The sequence below is a fragment of the Diabrotica virgifera genome, chromosome 3 (genome assembly GCF_917563875.1).
Source record: "Diabrotica virgifera virgifera chromosome 3, PGI_DIABVI_V3a".
NCBI lineage: Eukaryota > Metazoa > Arthropoda > Insecta > Coleoptera > Chrysomelidae > Diabrotica > Diabrotica virgifera.
In genome coordinates this window covers 249,138,110-249,158,447 of record NC_065445.1, presented here as the reverse complement: position 1 = coordinate 249,158,447, position 20,338 = coordinate 249,138,110, and the positions used below count along the sequence as shown (strand labels likewise).

Genomic DNA, 20,338 nt, shown 5'->3' with positions numbered 1-20,338 from the left:
TACAAAATCTAAGGTGAAATCCATATAGTACGTTCTTTGAAGGTAAAATATTGCAAAACCTCTAAATTTTAAAGAACTGCTTGGATTGACATGAAATTTGGCATACACATAGCTAATAAGTCAAAAAAAAGTGATATTGTGCCGATGTGTGCTTTCGCCCTAGGGGTGAGTTTCACCCCCTTTTGGGGGTTAAAAATATATGTTCGATATAAGTCCGGAAATCGATAAAATGCCTAATTCTAAGCAACTTTTGTTCTATAAAGTTTTTTCACCAAGTTAATACTTTTCGAGTTATTTGCGAGTGAATATGTTAATTTTTCTACAAAATAACTACGTTTTTAAACGGTTTTTCGCAAATAACTCAAAAAGTAAGTATTTGGTGTAAAAAATTGTTATCAAAAATATAGCAGGTAAAAAAGTGAAAAACTTGGTGTATATATTAGGTCACTGTATCTAGTAGAAGCAGAGTTATAGCTAATGAAAAATAGGTTTATATTCGTCAAATTCCAAATCGTATATTTTAACTTGCCATAACCAAAAAACGAAGCACTTTTTTGGGGAAAACTCATTTTAACTTTTTTAAAGTGTTTAAAAAATGCATATTTTTGTTTAAAAAAAATTTAGCATCAAAAGTAAACAAGTTACGCTCAAAATAAAGTTGGCCCCTTTTTTTTGGTAAGAAATCGAGAAAATCACCCCCTAATTAGCATTTCAAATGAACTTAATTGTTATCACTTCACAAGTTTTTTTACTCGCGTACATATTGATCATACGGTCGGTTCAAAGTCCTTATTTTTGAAAGAGCTCTAGTTAAAAGGGCTTGAACGAGTCCCTTATCACGAGTGTATGCAAATTTAGAAACACCTAATCTTGACCAATTTTTGTCTTACAGAAAAACAAAAAAATACAAAATACTATTCAGAAAAGTAAAGCCGACTTTTTTATTGTTTAAGACTTTTGGTATCTCTAACAATTTTTAAGTTATTTTGAAAAAAAAGCATTTTTTTCAAAATTAAAATTTTTAAAAATTTTACTTAAAAACCAAATTTTTTTTAAAAAATAAGCACTTTAAATCGATGAAACTTACAGATCATATAAACATAACATAAGTAAAGTAACTTGTGAAGAGGTAACGATTAATTTCATTTAAGTTGCTAATTGGGGGGTGATCTTCCTGATTTTTCTTGCCAAAACAAAAGGGACCAACTTTATTTTGAGCGTAACTTGCTTACATTTGATGCTAGAAATTTTTTTTGTAAAAACAAAAATAAAGACTTTTTTAAACACTTCAACAAAGTTGTAATGTGTTTTCCCCAAGAATGCTTCATTATTTGGATATTTCACATTGAATTATTCTATTTGGAATTTTTCGAATATGAACCTATTTTTCCTTAGCTATAACTCTGCTTTTGCTAGGTATAGGGACCTAATATATACACCATTTTTTTCACTTTTTTATGGGCTATAATTTTGGTAAGAACATTTTTTTTGACAAAATGCTTACGTTTAGAGTTATTTGCGAAAAACCGTCTAAAAACGTGGTTATTTTGTTGAAAAATGAACATATTCACTTGCAAATAACTCGAAAAGTATTGATTTGGTGAAAAAACTCTACAGAACAAAAGTTGCTTAAAATTAGTCAGTTTATCCATTTCGGAACTTATCTTGAACATATATTTTTTCACCCGCGAGAAGGGGTGAGACTCACCTCCAGGGCAAAAGCACACATCATAGGCACCATATCACTTTTTTTCTATGACATGTTAGCTATGCGTATGCCAAATTTCATGTTAATCCAAGCGGTTCTTTAAAATTTACAGCAAAAACCGAGAAAGGGTGGACTAATGGGAGAAATCTCAGAAACGTTCAACATACATTCGGGAGATAAACTAGGAGATCGACTGTTACCATTGCTGTTTAACATTGTGTTGGACAAAGTTACGAAAAAATGGGAGAATAAATTACGCGAAGAAAACCCTGGAAACCTCGGAATCACTAAAACTAGTTTCTATGTTACTTTGTAACATACACAAAAAAGGAGATATCTTTGAATTCTCTAAGCACAGAGGAATTACGGTTTTAAGTTCATGGTGTAAAATATTCTCCACTATACTATGCCATAGAATCCTTAGAATCCTTCGAAATAAAACAAGCTATGGCACAACTCAAGTACAATAAGGCTCCGAGCCCAGATGGAATACTTGCCGAAATATTAAAGGAGGGGAGTGAAATTATTCTCGAAGAATTGAAAAATCTTTTCAACGAATGCCTTCACAAAGGAGAAGTCCCAGATGATTGGAAAGAAAGATTGACAATAATTCTCTTCAAAAAAGGAGACAGGGGAGATCTGAAGAACTATAGGCCAATTTCCTGTTGCCCCAAATATACAAACTGTTTATGAGAGTAATAACTAATAGGCTATCGTCGAAGCTTGATAGCTATCAACCGGTAGAGCAGGCAGGATTCCGAAAGGGTTACAGTACAACGGATCATCTTCTTACAGTCAGAACGCTAATAGAGAAAGCCAATGAATATCACTTGAACTTATACATTGGCTTCGTTAATTATGAAAAGGCATTCGACTCCATAGAACTTTGAGCAATAGAAAGAGCTATGAAAAACTGCAGGATAGATTCTCGATACAGAATGCTCATACATAATATTTATAAGAACGCTACAATGAAAATACAAATAGATGAGAAAACCAAAGCTATACCAATCAACAGAGAAGTTCGCCAGGGAGATGTTATTTCACCAAAGCTGTTCACACTGGGACTTGACGTGTTCAAAGACATTAACTGGGTAGATAAAGGAATAAATGTTAATGGAAGAAAACTGAGTCATTTGAGATATATGCTGACGACATTGTAATATTCGCTACAAGTTTCGAAGAATTACAGACCATGATGACGCAACTATTTCAAGCTTCGGAAAAAGTAGGTCTTAAGATGAACTTGGGAAAAACAAAAGTAATGACGAATACACCGAACATTACAAAAATAACGTTGAATGACATAGATTTAGAAACAGTAAGCGAATCCATCTACCTGGGACAGATAATGAAAGTTAACAAAGAAAATCAAACTGCCGAAATTACTAGAAGAATAAGGTTAGCGTATGTAGGATTTGGAAAACTGAGGTCGATCTTGAAAAACACTAAAATAAAACAATATTTGAGAACCAGAGTTTACGATCAGTGTATCCTCCCTATACTTACGGATGGTTTACAGACGTGGACGCTGACCAAGGCCAATATGGATAAAATAGTAAAGGCACAGAGAGCGATGGAAAGATCAATGCTCGGGGTGAGGCTCATAGACAAAAAAAAACAAATACATGGATTAGAAGCAAAACCAAAGTAAAAGACGCAGGAGAACATGCTGCCAAATTAAAATGGAGCTTCGCAGGACACAATGCCCGTCTGAAGGATAAAAGATGGAATCACAAAATACAACAATGGAGACCGTGGTTAGGAAGAAGAAGTAGAGCAAGGCCAAAAAAGAGATGGGCCGATGACATAAAGAAGTTTGGAGGACACAACTGAAAACAGGTGGTGCAAAATAGACAACACTGGATTGAATTGGGGGAGACCTATGTCCAAAGTTGGATTACTGAAGGGTGAAGAAGAAGAAGAATAATATGCCATCGTATGGCACCATAATATATTTTTCTTCTTCTTTTGTCATAATATCCCTGAATGGGTCTTTGCATATCTGGCTATGTCGTTCCATTCAGATCTCTCTTGTGCCCTCCTCCTCCATTGTCTTATATTCATGGTTTTCAGGTCGTCTTCCACGTCATCCAACCATCTCGTTCTGGGCATTCCTTTTTTCGCCTTCCTACCGGCTTCCACTGAAACATCTTCTTTTTCGTCTTCGTATCTTCTTGTCGCTGAACATGTCCCAGCCATGACAGCCTTTGACATTTGGCTAATGGCACCATAATATTCAGAACGAATAATAGGAAAACACCAGGCTGGTTCCAGAAGTGTTAAATAGATAATTATTTGTCATATTGAAACCCCGAGACATATTAAAAAAAAATACTGGAATATGGAGTAGACATTACAGCCTATAACGCTGTAGATAGAAGAGAAATGTTTGGAGGGATAAAAGAGTTGGGAGTACCAAATTAGTTGGTAAATTTAACTAAACTAATCCTTGGAATACTCTAGCGGTAGCGGGTAGATACTCTTTTATGTTCCCGGTGGAAGATAGATCTACTTCAGGGATGCGACCCTGCCCACGTGAGCCATAATTATCTCCCAATGTCCTGGTACCTGGGAGAAATTATGTCCTAAACCCATTCTCCCACATAATTACCAAAGTTTCCCTTTCCATATCCTACTCTGTCAGACAACAGTATCAGAACCAAAATAGAGCGTAAGGGAAATGATCCTGGATCGGTCTATTATTGGATACTGGAGCTGTTAAAATAATCGAACGGTTGCCGGTATAAGTAATCACCCACTTGTTGGTCAACAGCTACGGGAGGAAGAACCGACACGTGGTAGGGCACTTCATTGCCCTGGAGTCGAGAAATTAACTCCGAAGGCGGAAGAGCTAAATTAGTATTGAGATGTGGAAAGCCACGGAATGACTACCACATTAAAGATCCGCGTGGATATTCTTAGTAAAAATCATCATGGACCCACTAATTGATAATTTACTTAATGATCATGGAGCTCGGAATCCAAGATCCGGCAGGGGAGGACAATCAGATTTAGACGACAGCGCCTCTCAGGTCGTCATCAAGGTAAATCCCTGTCAAACAAATAAAAATAACTCTATAGCATTGAAAATTGGAACATGGAACGTAAGAAGTTTATACCAACCAGGAAAACTCTATAACGCTGTGTCGGAAATGTGCAGAATGAAGATTAACATACTGGGCCTTAGCGATATACAATGTCCTGGATCAGGAAAATGTAACACCAGAAATGGAACACTGTATTATTCCGGAAACAACGACCCCAATCACAAACAGGGAATTGGAATTATTGATAACAATTCTCGGAAAGCCGTTTGTAGATTTGTTCCCTACTCTGGTCGAGTATTAATGCTGTCTCTCAACTCTCATTTAAATCGTAAAATAAATATAATCTAAGTATATGCACCCACTGCAGACAAGGATGAAGACACCATAGAGACCTTTTATGAACAAATTGGCAATGTCTTAAAGCTAACTACAGGACATGACATAAATATTATAATGGGCGATTTGAACGCTAAAGTCGGTCAAGGAGAAGTGGAGAATTGTGTGGGTCGATATGGACTCGGGGAAAGAAATGAACGTGGCGATCGGCTTGTTGATTTCTGTATCAATGAGGAACTCATAATTGCAAATACCTTGTTCAAACTTCCTAAACGTAGACTATATACATGGAAGTCACCAGCTGACAATAACAACAAAATAGTCAGAAATCAAATAAATGATATTATCGTCAACAGAAGATATAGAAATTCTATAATATCATCTTAAACTTATCCAGGAGCGGACATATCCTCCGATCACAACCCGGTTGTTTTGTCTATGAGAGTGAAACTAAAGAAGGTAAAGAGCTCTAGCTCCAATAAAATTATGGATACAAGGCGGCTCAAACAAGACAAGACCTATGCGGAAACGAAATTTAAAGTAAACGAGAACTTAAGGAAAGTCAAAGAAGATAGTGCGGAAACTCTGACTGTTGACCAAAAATGTGGAAGAATTCAACATGCCTTAGTATCAGTTGGAAAAGGAACCCTCAACCACTTGGAGAAAAAACAAAATCTTAGATGACAGTAGAAATTCTTGAACTTATGGAAGAACGAAGAAAACATAAAACAAAAGACCCGAATATATACAAAGAAATTCAGAGAAACATCAGAAAGAAAATTCGAGAGGCAAAGAACAGGTGGCTCTCCGACAGATGCAAAGAAATATAAGACCTAGATAAAAAGTATGACAGCTTTAATTTACACAAAAAAATCAAAGAAATGACAGGTTCTAGAAAAAGCACAAGAACGAATACCCTTAAAAATGATAAAGGGGATATTATTACTGACGTGAAGGGGATATTGTGTCAATGGACCAATTACATCCAACAACTCTTTAATGATGAAAGAGGAGAACTGTCATTAGAAATCACAGAGGATACCGGACCACCAATATTAAGAGACAAAATCATCTATGCCATTAAAAACACGAAAGAGCGTAAAGCTACTGGAGCAGATGATGTGCCCATCGAATTATTAAAACTTATTGATGAAGATGGTACTGATGTAATGGTTGAACTCTTTAATCTAATATATCAGACTGCCACAATCCCCAGACAATGGCTGCAATCGACCTTTGTAGCAATTCCCAAAAAGTCAAGTGCAACAACCTGCTCGGATCACAGAACAATATCTTTAATGAGTCACACACTTAAAACATTTTTGAAAATAATATACAGCAGAATTGTTAAAACTCGAATATGAAATCAGTGACAGACAATTTGGATTTAGAAATGGTATGAGCACACGAGATGCTTTGTTCGGCTTGAATGTGCTGGCCCAAAGATACATGAACATGAATCGGGATATGTACTTATGTTTTGTAGACTTTAAAAAGGCATTTGATAAAGTTCAACATAAAAAGCTTGTAGATATATTAAAAAGCAAAAATATTGACAGTCGTGTATTTCAAAAAGCGCTCTCAGATTCAATAGAAGGTATATCTATCAATGGAGAAGTTTTGAACAACTTACGTTTTGCAGACGATACAGTAATAATAACAGATAAAAACAATGATTTACAGAACGTAATGCAACGCCTTAATGGACGCTGTCATGAGTACGGACTGAAGATGAATTTAAAGAAAACTAAATGCATGATCATAACTAAATCAGCACACGTAAACATCCAATTAACTATTGAAGATACTATGATTGAGAGTGTGAATAAATTCAAATACTTAGGAACATGGATAACATCAAATGTAGACCAAACTAAAGAAATTAAGACACGTATTGAAATACCACGTGCATCGTTCATTAAACTTAAAAAGTTTCTTTGTTGTCGGGATATAAGGTTAGAACTACGCCTAAGGATGCTTCGATGTTACGTGTTCTCTACTCTTCTTTATGGCTTGGAAGCGTGGACGTTAAAACAAGTCCATTTGAATAAGTTGGCCGCCTTTGAATTTTGGTGTTACAGAAGAATCCTACGAATATCATGGATTCAAAGAATGTCGAACGTGGAAGTAACTAGAAGGATAGGAAATCAACCGGAAATAATACTAACTATCAAAAGACGAAAACTTGAGTACTTGGGACATGTGATGAGAGGGCAAAAATACTCATTATTACAACGTATTATGCAAGGCAAAATTCAAGGAAAGCGAAATGTGGGAAGACGATGAACATCCTGGCTTAAGGACTTAAGGGAATAAAACATTAAAAGGGTAAACCCTGTAGTTGGCTGTATACCTTTGTTAAGACAACGTAGAATGAAGTAAACACTTCTGTTGTATATAGGTATATTATAAATTTATTAAAAAATTTTAAAATTCATCCACAAGGGAGTGGTTGTACAAAACGTTTTCGGTCAAACTGACCATCCTCAGTGTAAACCTGGAAATAAGTGAACCACTTAGATTGAAATGCAAAAGGGTGAAATTTTGACAGTTAAAAAAGAAAATGTGGTTACTTACGTCCAGTGTACAAGTAATTGAAACTAGCCACTTGAATAGGTGTAAAACCTCAAAATAACATTATTGCTACATTATGAGCTGTATAGTAATCGACAATAAGTCGATGTCTTAAGATTAAAAATGTATCACATGTGGATGTATGTCATCCTTGCTCGGAATTAGCACAAGGTTGTGATCAGGTGAGAGGTTAACAACCAACTGATTAGACAGATTGGTGCCTGAAAATTCATGACAAGATGTCAAAGAAGATAGGTGGATTTCTCAAATGTCAACCGAAAAATTTTTGACAATGTGCATTAATCAAAAATGTCAAAAATTTTTCGGTTGACATTTGAGAAATCCACCTATCTTCTTTGACATCTTGTCATGAATTTTCAGGCACCAATCTGTCTAATCAGTTGGTTGTTAACCTCTCACCTGATCACAACCTTGTGCTAATTCCGAGCAAGGATGACATACATCCACATGTGATACATTTTTAATCTTAAGACATCGACTTATTGTCGATTACTATACAGCTCATAATGTAGCAATAATGTTATTTTGAGGTTTTACACCTATTCAAGTGGCTAGTTTCAATTACTTGTACACTGGACGTAAGTAACCACATTTTCTTTTTTAACTGTCAAAATTTCACCCTTTTGCATTTCAATCTAAGTGGTTCACTTATTTCCAGGTTTACACTGAGGATGGTCAGTTTGACCGAAAACGTTTTGTACAACCACTCCCTTGTGGATGAATTTTAAAATTTTTTAATAAATTTATAATATACCTATATACAACAGAAGTGTTTACTTCATTCTACGTTGACTTAAGGGAATGGTTCGAATGCAGTAGTGCAGAGCTATTTAGAGCGGTAGTCAACAGGGTCCGCATTGCCATGATGATTTCCAACCTTCGATAGAAGATGGAACTTAAAGAAGAAGAATCCTTGGAAGGGGGTTATATTTATACCAAATGTTCCAATCCATTTAAAAGGCAAATTTTCAACCAGTGCATTGCACCAGTCCTTACACATGGAGCCGAAACATAAACTCACACAAAAACATAGGCAAACGAAATGGTGTTGCGCAAAATGGGAAGAGGCAGAGAACTGTTGACCACCATTAGGAGGAGAAAAACAGCATATTTGAGGTAGCTACTTAGAAATGATAAGTGAGAGTTTTTTCAGCTAATTCTGAAGGATAAAATCGAAATAAAAAGGAGTCCAGGTAGACGACAAATATCCTGGTTGAAAAACATTCGCGACTGGACTAAACAGAAAAGCAGAAGATAGAGACGAATTTGCAATGGTTATAGCCAACCTTCTTTAGTGGAGTCGGCACTAGAAAAACAAGAAAAACACAGGCAAAAAAATTGAGAAAAATACGAAAGAAATGTTTTTCTGAAGCTATTTCCTTGTGGCATTTTTATAATCAACTAACTATTTTTAATGGGAATAAGCCACAATTTTACCAAAAAAATGATTTTATTAACGTTTCGAAGCCCAAATCGGGTTTCGTTATCAAAATACAAAATACTACTAAAATAAACAAAAATGTTGTTGCTAAGTAAAAAAATTCTTCTAATAATTTATTTAATCTGACTCATTTATATTGGCAATTCAGACGTATATTATACATTTTAAAGTAGACGACTTTAAAATGATATCGCCAATATTTATGAGTTGCGTTCCTGGGACGACTTTACTAAAAGATAGTTCATTCGATTACATGAAATCAATCCCAACTCAAGAATATCCGTCACAAAAAAATCATAGTATGTGATCTGTCTTTAAAAAGACAACCAAATGCAACGATGACGGTAAAATTCTCGCGTTAGAGATTCCAGAGTAAATCACGAGGGAAAACCAGGTAAAAACCTCGTGATACTATCCCGACATTGTAAGTATTTGGTATTACATTTAGTTTACCTTCAAAAAACTAATACCAAATTCTGACTTTAATATGTTTAAATTATAAATAATATTAATAATACATAGATATACAATAACTAATACAAAAATATAAAATTTGTACTAACTCGATATGTTATTGACCTAGTAATCGTGGTATTTTCTTTCTATTGACTTCCTCTTTCAGTATGGGTAACCACATCCTACTTCATTCTACCGAGGAATTTGCGACACAGTTGGTTTCATTTAGCAAAATTAGAGCCGCTTCTTTGATTTTTCTCTTTTCTACTATCTGATTATTTCAGGACTATACTTGAATCCCTTCACCGAACTATATGTTCATTATCCCATGCGTGTTGACATATTTGGGATCTATCAAATTCTCTATTTTTAATATAAGACTCATGTTCACTTATTCTAACGTTTAATGGTCTTGATGTTTCGCCTAAATAAAAATTGTTCGCATTCACAAGGTATTTTATAAATGCAATTCTTTGTTCTTTCTTGTTCATTGTTAGGTTTAGTTTTAGATAGAATAGATCTCAATGTGTTTGTTGTTTTGAATGTTGTTGAAATGTTGAATTTATTTCCAATTGTTTTAAGTTTCTCGGATAGTCCTTTTATATATGGTATTGATATTTTCCTGGTATTATTTCTTGTGAATGTTGTAGGATCCCGCTCTAAGTTGTTCTGTTCAATTCGATCCAATCTTGACAATTCCTTATTTATAAACGATAAAGGATAATCATTTTTTAATAAAACATGTTAACAATTGTTTTTCTTCTAAAAATGAATTTTCGTTAGAACAAGTAATTTTGGCTCTATCATATAAGGATTTAATGATTCCCTTTTTAACGTTGATGTTGTGATTTGATTTTTAATTGAGATATGTGTTGGTGTGTGTTGGTTTTCTACACACTTGAGTCTCATATCCAGTATCCTTCTTTGAGACTAAAACATCGAGGAAAGGTAAAGTGTTATTGTATTCCTTTTCCATTGTAAATTTTATTGTCTCTTCTTGATCGTTTATAATATTCAGGAATGTATCCAACAATTCTGATCTATGAGGCCATATTGAAAACACATCATCTACATATCTCGACCATACTGTGGGTTTTAAATTTTGTTTAGAAGTGATATTATTTTCGAAATCCTCCATAAATATATTAGCCAATAATGGAGATAAAGAAGAGCCCATTGCTAGACCAAAATTTTGTTTATAGAATTCATTGTTTAGTTGAAAATAGGTATTATTTGTACATAATGTCAATAACTCCATTATAGATGATACACTTAGTCTTGTCCTAGTTGTCAATGTATTATCATTTTCTAATTTCGTTTTAATTATGTTTCTCTACAACCGTGTTAAAAATGCAATTTTTAACACTCCATACGAGCGTTAAAAATGCTACTTTAAGGCACTAGTGCTTTAAAATATTTTTAAGGCACTGCAGTTCGTTTTGACCGTATAGGCAATTTTGATGTAATGTCAAATATATGTTTTGATGTAAAATATAAAAGTGGAATGTCAGTCAAGTTCAAGTAAAAGTTTTTGTAGATATTGTCCTGTAATTACGTTTGTAGAAAAAATATTGTATGATATGCGTGTTAAAAAGTACATTTTTAAGGCACTCATGTGAATTGCAGAACTCGCTATCGCTCATTCTGCAAACTTTCACATGCGTGCCTTAAACGTGTACTTTTAACACTTATATCATAAATAACTATTAAAGTTTTATCTAATGGTACATTTGTAAATAAACTGTTTATGTCAAAACTTACTAAAATATTATTTGGATTAAATTCAATATTTGAGAATTTGTTTAAAAAATATTGTGTATTTTTTATAAATGTGTCATTATTATTTGCAAATGGTTTTATAATATTTAATAAAAATTTTGATAGTTCACTACAATGAGAATTGATGGTACTACAAATGGGTCTACCTAAGTGGAATATTCGCTTTATGAATTTTCGGTACTCCATAAAAATGTGGTGTCTTACTATAATGAGGTGTCAGTAATTTTCTTTGATAGGACGTTAGATCATTTTTAAATTTGAATAAAGTTCTATAGATTTTGTTTTCCAGTGTCTTCGTTGAATCCTTCGTTAATTTGGTATAAGGTCCATTTGTAATTAGATCTGTAATTTTGTCCTCGTATTGTATTTTATCCATTATTACAGTTGCATTTCCTTTATCTGCTGGTAGGATTGTTATGGAGTCATCATTTTTTAAAGTTTTTAAAGGTTTCGTTTCCTCTTTGCTGATGTTCTGTTCAGTTTTATTAGATTTTTCCAATTCAAGTTTACATAGTACTTTATATTGTTCTTTTTCATGATTTGATATTCTTGAGTTGGGATTGATTTCATGTAATCGAATGAACTATCTTTTAGTAAAGTCGTCCCAGGAACGCAACTCATAAATATTGGCGATATCATTTTAAAGTCTTCTACTTTAAAATGTATAATATACGTCTGAATTGCCAATATAAATGAGTCAGATTAAATAAATTATTAGAAGAATTTTTTTACTTAGCAACAACATTTTTGTTTATTTTAGTAGTATTTTGTATTTTGACAACGAAACCCGATTTGGGCTTCGAAACGTTAATAAAATCATTTTTTTGGTAAAATTGTGGCTTATTCTCATTAAAAATAGTTGATTAAGAAAGAAATGGAATATGAGAGGTAGTGGAGCAATTATAATAAAAATGAATATTTGTACAATTTGAATATTACAACTTACCCATCAGTTTTCTCCGATTCCGATCCGACATTATAACGACTTTGATTCCGCTTAATTTCTTTAAACACCATATTTTCTCACAAAAATTTAGTTATATGGCTCTACAGCAACGATAATCAGACTACAGTAAACACTGTGCGGATCTACCAATAAGCGCACTTGAAAATTTTTTATTTTTTAACACACTTTAAGTTGTAACAATAGACGATCTTGTGATCAAATTGTTATGAATTACCGCGGTAATTGTCGACACTAATATTTTTGCAACAATTTCCTTTTCCAATAAACACAAAATATTATTCTGTTTTGCTTGTAGCTACAAAGATAAAAAATGTGTTATTTGAATTGATCTCTAAATTCTTTTATATCGATATTGCAAGTTGAAGGTTATTTTTCGTTTGGTATTGTTATACGTGATCGTGAAGTTAATATACAGGATGCTCGCTTTATGCTAAAAGGTTAATAAATGTTATAGTGTTCTTGGCTGTCTAGGGTACAGCACATAAGGTTCTTTGCACGATAGAGTAGAGTGCAAAATCCATTTATACTTATTAGACCAGAGAATTTAGCACTAAATAAATCGATTTTTGTATATAGAGACTTGCAACTTTTGCATTGTGTTCAGGAAGATATCAGGAAAAAAGTCTACTGTAGACTCTGTAGAGAAATGGGTGGAAATGCATAGTCACTTTTAAAGTGCATAAAATGCATCCAAGAACGCATAAGCATGTCAAAATAAGTGTATTAAGAGCCAGATTTTGTTACTCGGAGGGTTTTTGTGGTCACTAAAGATGAATACGTCATTAGAACCGGCCACCGGAGCACCTAGTGCCCAGATTCACTCCTAAGGAATGCCATCTGAAGTTTCGAATGTTTTCGGCACTAAATTGATGCAAACAGATTATTCGGGGTTTTTTAAGTAAGCTGAACAAGAGTACGCAATCAGAACTGACCTTCGGTGCGCCTGGTGAATAAAAACCCTCCAAACTCCAGAAGATAACATTCCCTGTCCTAGTGGAACAATGACGGAACTACAAACTGTTACTTTTCAGGAGAGCCAAAAATATAAAATTATTTTACTTAATACCTCATGCAATGAAGCATAATGGAGATACTGGATTAGTATTGCAGTTATACTTGGCCACCGTGATATCAGGTGATATACTGTAACCCTACTACACATTCCAAATGAATTCTTAATTTTTCATCCCTAAATTTGATCCCCAATTGCAATTACGTCATTAGAGTTACAGAGTTAGAGTTAAAATTACGTCATTACAATTATTTTGTGGCAACAATGACGTAATTGCAATTGGGGATCAAAAGGGATGAAAAATTAAGAATTTATAATTTAGTTTTAGAAGGAAAAATTTAGAATGTAGTTTTAAAGATAATATCTTTAAAACTAAATTCTAAATTTTCATATAATATTCTAAATAATTTCCACAGACGCACTCATTTTGTAAACTTTTTGGTTATCTAGCTAATTCTAAAAGGTGGCGTGGAAATAAAAACAAAAGTCATTCAAAAAGTTTATTAAACAAATTGAAAATATTGTAGTAAAAGGAACGTAAAATATTTAATAAAAAGGAACTTAAAAATAAAATTGAAATTACAAAAAAAGTATCAACGAAAAATTGAATCCTAATTAATAATCTTTTCACGAAGGGAATATTCAGATCATTGTGAGATTACTGACATACCAGGGTGTACCAGTAATTGGTCTAAGGACTTTTGATTGAAATCTCTGTATGGTTGTGATGTGTGTTAATTTAGCACAATCCCAGAGATGGATACCATACATCCTAATTGATTTCAACATGGCTTTGTATAGTAGTAATTTGATATTTAATGACAATTTGGATATCCTACCAAGGAGCCAGTACATTTGTCTGAACTTGAGATCCAACTGCCTGCATTTCATTTAGAGGTGTTTGTTCTATGTTATCCTTTGGTTGATATGCAATCTAAGGTATTTAAGATGCAATGTAAACTAATTTGAATGCACAAATATCATTCTTGAGACGAGACATTGTGGAAAAGTTTAGAATTTGTTAAAATGCTGGATTCAAAAGTAGGAGTTTAATACAACAGATATATAACATAAATGGTATTAACAATATAAACAGGTTAATACAATAAAACAAAGGTTTAAGTATTTATTTTTTAAATTTTAATACTTTATGCATTGGAATCTATAAAGTTTTGAACTAAGACCAAAAGTATGACACTTTCATTTGCATGCCATCAGCATTTGTTTATTTAAATGTGCTATAAAAAAAACACCATAAATCCAATTCCTTTACTTATTATTTTTTTGTCCTTTAAAGCAATTTGTTTATTCATACATTTTTGCTAGCTGTGGAAGTTCTTTTAACGGAATGTGATATAACATACTTTAAATGATACTTCAAATCAAACACCAATATCATGTACCTATGTATTTATAAATTTATTAACAAACTGCAGTCCAAGAAAAATAATATATTATCAACATTAGCCATTTACAGTAAAACCTCCGTTAACCAAAATAATTGGGGGTAGGCTGTTTTGGATAACAAGAATTTCAGTTAAAAATGACATTGTTTTTGTACTCTTCTTTTATCAAATTACATAGTATTGGAGAGATATAGCTACAAAACATCATTGTCAAAGGGAAACACAAAAGAAAATAGAAGAATTCTTTAAAAAACACTCTAAACATGTTCATTTTCCTTGATTTTATTGCTTTTTGATTAATTTCCTTTATATTGACAAAATTATTGAAACTGTCAGCCATTTCGGTTAAACGATGTTTTGGTTAAAAAGGTTTCGGTTAACGGAGGTTTTACTGTATTTGCCTTAAATGGCAACATTTTAAAACAAACAAACACACATTACACAAAAAGTTGCACTAGACTTTCTCCTGGTTAAAAATGTATAAAGGTACTGCCACAGTTTGTTCGAATTAATAACCGCAGGCTCAGTTGCCAATATTTCAATGTTTTCTCTAAACAACTGCAATATTTGTAAAGCTGCTATTATTGGAACAAAAGGTATGTTGCATTGCATCTCATTTCACATATTAATAATCTTTTAGTTTGATATCACCTAAAGGAATTTTTGAAGAGTTAGTCCTACGCAGCTGGCATTTCGGTGAAAACTATTCGGACGAACACCGACTCCTTCTTTTTTCGCAAACATCAACTTTCATCCACGTTGGTTGTTTATAACTTTCTTTATACAGGAAGTAATATTTCCCTTTTAAGATTTAAAGTAACATTACTTCAGGTATCATTAAGTTAATATTCAGTCCATTTCATTGTGCAGCGCTTTTACATCGTAAAATACAGTGAAATTCATTTCTTTAACCATTAAAGGAGCTCCTGTTTTTTTAGCATTTCTAGTTAATTCTTTCTTGACTAAGAGAGCATTACCAAGTTATGGTGTTTGGGAATCTTGGTGTATATTTCTTCTATTTCTTGGTGTATATTGCTGATGATGATACCTCAGTAGTGGAAGGATGATAGTCGTCACTGGAAAATTTATCATGCATTTAAATCTAATAATCTCATAAAAATAGTACTTACATAAAATGCACTTACGTAAATGTTGGAGACAAATGTTAGAATAATATTCGACAATATGGAGAAATCCACAGAATGGATAAATGACACAGAATACAGTTACGTCAAGGTATACAGTTAAGTCAATAACATAAAATATAATTGCGTCAATGTAGCACCGTAGGTGCACACACTCGACCTATCGAAGCACAACTGTACGTTATGTCATTGTTTCTCCGAGATCGGCTGATTTTTCAAATACGACGCATCTGCTCCCTGGTGGCTAAAAGCTGAACAACACGTCTGACAGTGATCTGTCGAATGTGGTAACCAAGTTTGGACCCAGTGACGAAATAAACTCATTTTCTATTTTGCAGTTAGGTACGTCAATGTTCCACCGGGACAGCGGGCATGCCTTAGCAGTGACATTGGATACCAGATATCCGTTGTTCAGTTCTGTTGATAACGTATTCGTATTCAGTGACACCAAAAACCTCCTAGTGATCTATTTGTATGCATTCAAGGCCGAAAAGTGACCCTATGCATCAGATGCTCCGGGGGTCAGTTCTGATGGCTTATTGTGTTTAGTAACCCCAAAAACCAGTCAAGTAATCTGTTTGCATCAATTTAGTGCCGAGATGCCTCGAAATTCCAAAAGATGACGTGCCCCTGATGTAGCAGTTACGCTTTGATTAAATCAATTTAATTAAACTTAATAATACCCCTCAAGAAATTTCTTGTGATACGCCCGCGATCGATTTTAAAACGACATTTCTCTGCTCACGCGCGACAACTTCTTTGGAGTGGAACGGAATCGATTTTTCGATTGGAAATGTAGTTGGTCAAGACTCGTCAAGTAAACACGCCACATTTTTTTGAGTGGTGGAATTTAAAGCAAAATTTTCAATGGTAATTAAATATATATAATTAAAAGGAAGTAACATCAGCCAAGGGCATTTGCAAAATTATCCAATCCAAAATTAAATATTGAATGGGTTGCATATGTGAGTCCATATTAAATGTAGTAATGAAACACAGACTTACTCACAATCATTTAATTATACTTTGACGACCGGTTTCGATCTCTACATTATACAGATCATCTTCAGGTCGGCGTTACAAGTAGTTAAATGCTACAATAAAGAAAACCAGAGTTAGAACATTATCTGGTTGCACAAGTGTTAACAGAAAGCCAAATTCGAAACAATTTTTGAAATAAAGGTTTTCAACTGTTGACATTTCAGATTATTGACACCTAAAAATGCACACCTATGAGTTAAAATGCAATTTTTAACTCATAGGTGTGCATTTGTAGGTGTCAATAATCTGAAATGTCAACAGTTGAAAACCTTTATTTCAAAAATTGTTTCGAATTTGGCTTTCTGTTAACACTTGTGCAACCAGATAATGTTCTAACTCTGGTTTTCTTTATTGTAGCATTTAACTACTTGTAACGCCGACCTGAAGATGATCTGTATAATGTAGAGATCGAAACCGGTCGTCAAAGTATAATTAAATGATTGTGAGTAAGTCTGTGTTTCATTACTACATCCAAAATTAAATATATCTTCGGACGTATTCACATAAAAGAATTAAATTTGCCGGCGGCGGTCCTTTTTTCAAATTCCGTTACTTGAATACGTACTCACTTGAATACATACTTACAGCCAACAAGTTTTATAGTGCCAAGAGGACTTCGATTTTTTATTTTATAAATAGGGGCTGTGAAAGATAAGTTTATTTACTTTTATTATCTACTCTTGGTTACTATACAGGGTGTTTGATAAAGAATGGGCCATAGCTTAACCTCATGAGGTTAAAATAGACCGATTTAAGCTAACTTACCTTTGTACAAATTTTATAATAACCGAGATATGGGGTGTCAAAATTAAACTTTTTTTTTATTTATTATTGAATATTTCCTGAGAGGTATGAGATAACAACATGAGTTTTAGTATGTGGGAGTTTTTTGGGTCGAGAAAACTAAATTCCCTACCAAAAATTATGTATTGCCCAGAGTGCGCCACATACGCCTTTCAGCACTTATTTATTACGTTCAATTTTTTTTATCCCTCACTCTGTATAATTTTGACATTAAAATTTTTATTCTCCTATTAGTTTTACTTAAAAAAGGTATACTTCTTTCATCTCCCTAAAACTCAACCGTTTTCGAGATAAACGCGTTTTAAATCTGCGGCACACCATCATTTTTAGCATATCATTGTAGTTACACCCGAAAAATAACTTAAAACCATAATAATTGTGCCAGTTCTCAAATTTATGTCATTGAATCTCAAATTCCATTTGAAGAAATTTGCGATACATTTTTGGATAATTTTATGGTTTTAAGTTATTTTTCGGGTTTAACTACAATGATATGCTAAAAATTATGGTGTATCGCAGATTTAAAATGCGTTTATCTCGAAAACGGTTGAGTTTAGGGTGATGAAAGAAGTATAACTTTTTTAAGTAAAACTAATAGGAGAATAAAAATTTTAATGTCAAAATTATACAGAGTGAGGGATAAAAAAAATTGAACGTAATAAATGAGTGCTGGAAGACGAATGTGGCGCCCTCTGGTCAATACATAATTTTTGGTAGGGAATTTAGTTTTCTCGACCCAAAAACCCCCACATATCAAATTTCATGTTGTATCTCATACCTGTCAGGAAATATTCAATAATAAATAAAAAAAAAGTTTAACTTTGACACCCTGTATCTCGATTATTTTAAACTTTTTACTAAGGTAAGTTAGCTTAAATCGGTCTATTTTAACCTTAGGAACCTTAGCTTAAACTATGGCTCATTCTTTACCAAACACCCTGTATATTTGCTTACAACTGTACACTTTTTCGTATGCATATGATCAAGTAAACTAGATATTTTCTTGATAGATACGGTTTTTGGGTCGTTGTTTTTATTCAATATAAATAATAGTTTTTTCAAATAAATAAAATCAGATCTTGGCAAATAATCATTAAAAATAATTGCATATTAAAATTTGATAGGAAATAGGGTTGTTAACATTTATGTCGAGGTTTTTAAAAATAGGGAATATATCTAATATGGTTTTTTTTAATAGGATATAAAGAGTCACTGATCAACTAATTTATATAACTATTATTTTTGCTAGGTGAGATACTTATTTTTGGTAACCGTAGATGTTCTTTTCGTGTATCTCATTCTAGTCGAGTTCATTTAGGTAATATTACTAACTATTAGTTGTAAGACCTTTTTGCTATTCTAACGGACTTTGTTTTGGATTGTGACATTAATACCTTTGCTTGGCACAATGGTAGTGGTTATTTGCTTGTTAAGTGGCTATTAGGTCCTGTTCGATCTCTACACCACCCACTACTACTGTTATTCAGTTTTCGATGTATATTTTATTATATATCTTACATATTTATTATAAATATATTTGTTATTAGTAAGGTTGATTTTTATTTCAGTCTCTATTATCAGTATATAATATAACAAGACAAGGTTAGTATTGAGTATTTTTGTATTTCTGGTAATTGTATGCAGTGTCATTTATTTCCTGTCGTTCGTTACTTCAAAAATCTCGAGCTTTTCAAATTCCCGGCCCAGAAAGTAGGTTTTTTTTCGCTAAAGGTAAAGTAAAGTAAGCTTTTTCAAATTTTAGGCCCAGAAAGCCCGAGTTGGCGCCCATCTTCTTCTCTCCTTGTCGTGCTTTTCATATCACTCTATTTCCATCGTTCTTATCAAGTTCCTTCCATTTTTGTATTAACAGTTCTCATTTTCTTCCATCTTGTTTCCAGCATTTCATTATCCCATCTTTCTATTTTTATATCTCATAGCCAATATTCAGTGTATTGAAGCTAGCCCTAATACTCCCTTGAGATATAGTGTCTCTGCCCATTTGATTTGTTCTTCCGAGCTAAGCCACTCTTCATTATTATCTTAAATCACCTCTCTTCCAGTTTTCCCCTATTTCGTCAGTTCTTTCTCTTCGAATACTTAATACCCAGAGTATAGAGGTTTCAACAGGAGCTGCGGGTGTAGGTTTTGACGGCGTATTCATTTTCAGCAACCCCTAGAACTGCCCGAGTAATCTATTTGCATAAATTTAATGCCAAAAACCTTCAAAAGTCCAGAAAACGACGTTACTTTGCAGTGACACTGAGCACCAGGTGCTCCGGGGGTTGGCACTTATAGTGCATTCATGTTCGGCGACCCCAAAAATCCCAGAGAATTTCAAAATCTGGCCCTTGATATGCTTATTTTGATATGTTTATGCATTCTTGGATGCGAAGACTTCCGTGTCTTGTAATCATAGAGGCTATGAAGGACACACCAACGGTAGCTATGAAAGTCCTACTAGACTTCTCTCTTTTACACATAGTTACAATGTGGTAACTACAATGTGGGTTCACCACAGACTGTTCCGAATAGCTGCCAGCAAAGTAAGCATAACCATGTTGTTTTCACGTTGGGAATAGATTGTAATAACGGAAAAAC

The 20,338-nt window shown here is 33.5% G+C and overlaps 1 protein-coding gene across 1 annotated transcript in view; it reads right to left on the bottom strand.

Annotated features, from left to right (window-relative positions):
* Positions 1-12,728, bottom strand: part of LOC126881673 (sialin-like) — an 81,716-nt gene extending 68,988 nt beyond the window's left edge. The window contains exon 1 of the mRNA XM_050646068.1: positions 12,312-12,728. Coding sequence (XP_050502025.1) covers positions 12,312-12,382 — 71 coding nt within the window. The 5' untranslated portion in view covers positions 12,383-12,728. The remainder of the gene's footprint in view (positions 1-12,311) is intronic.
* Between the last annotated feature and the right edge of the window lie 7,610 nt (positions 12,729-20,338).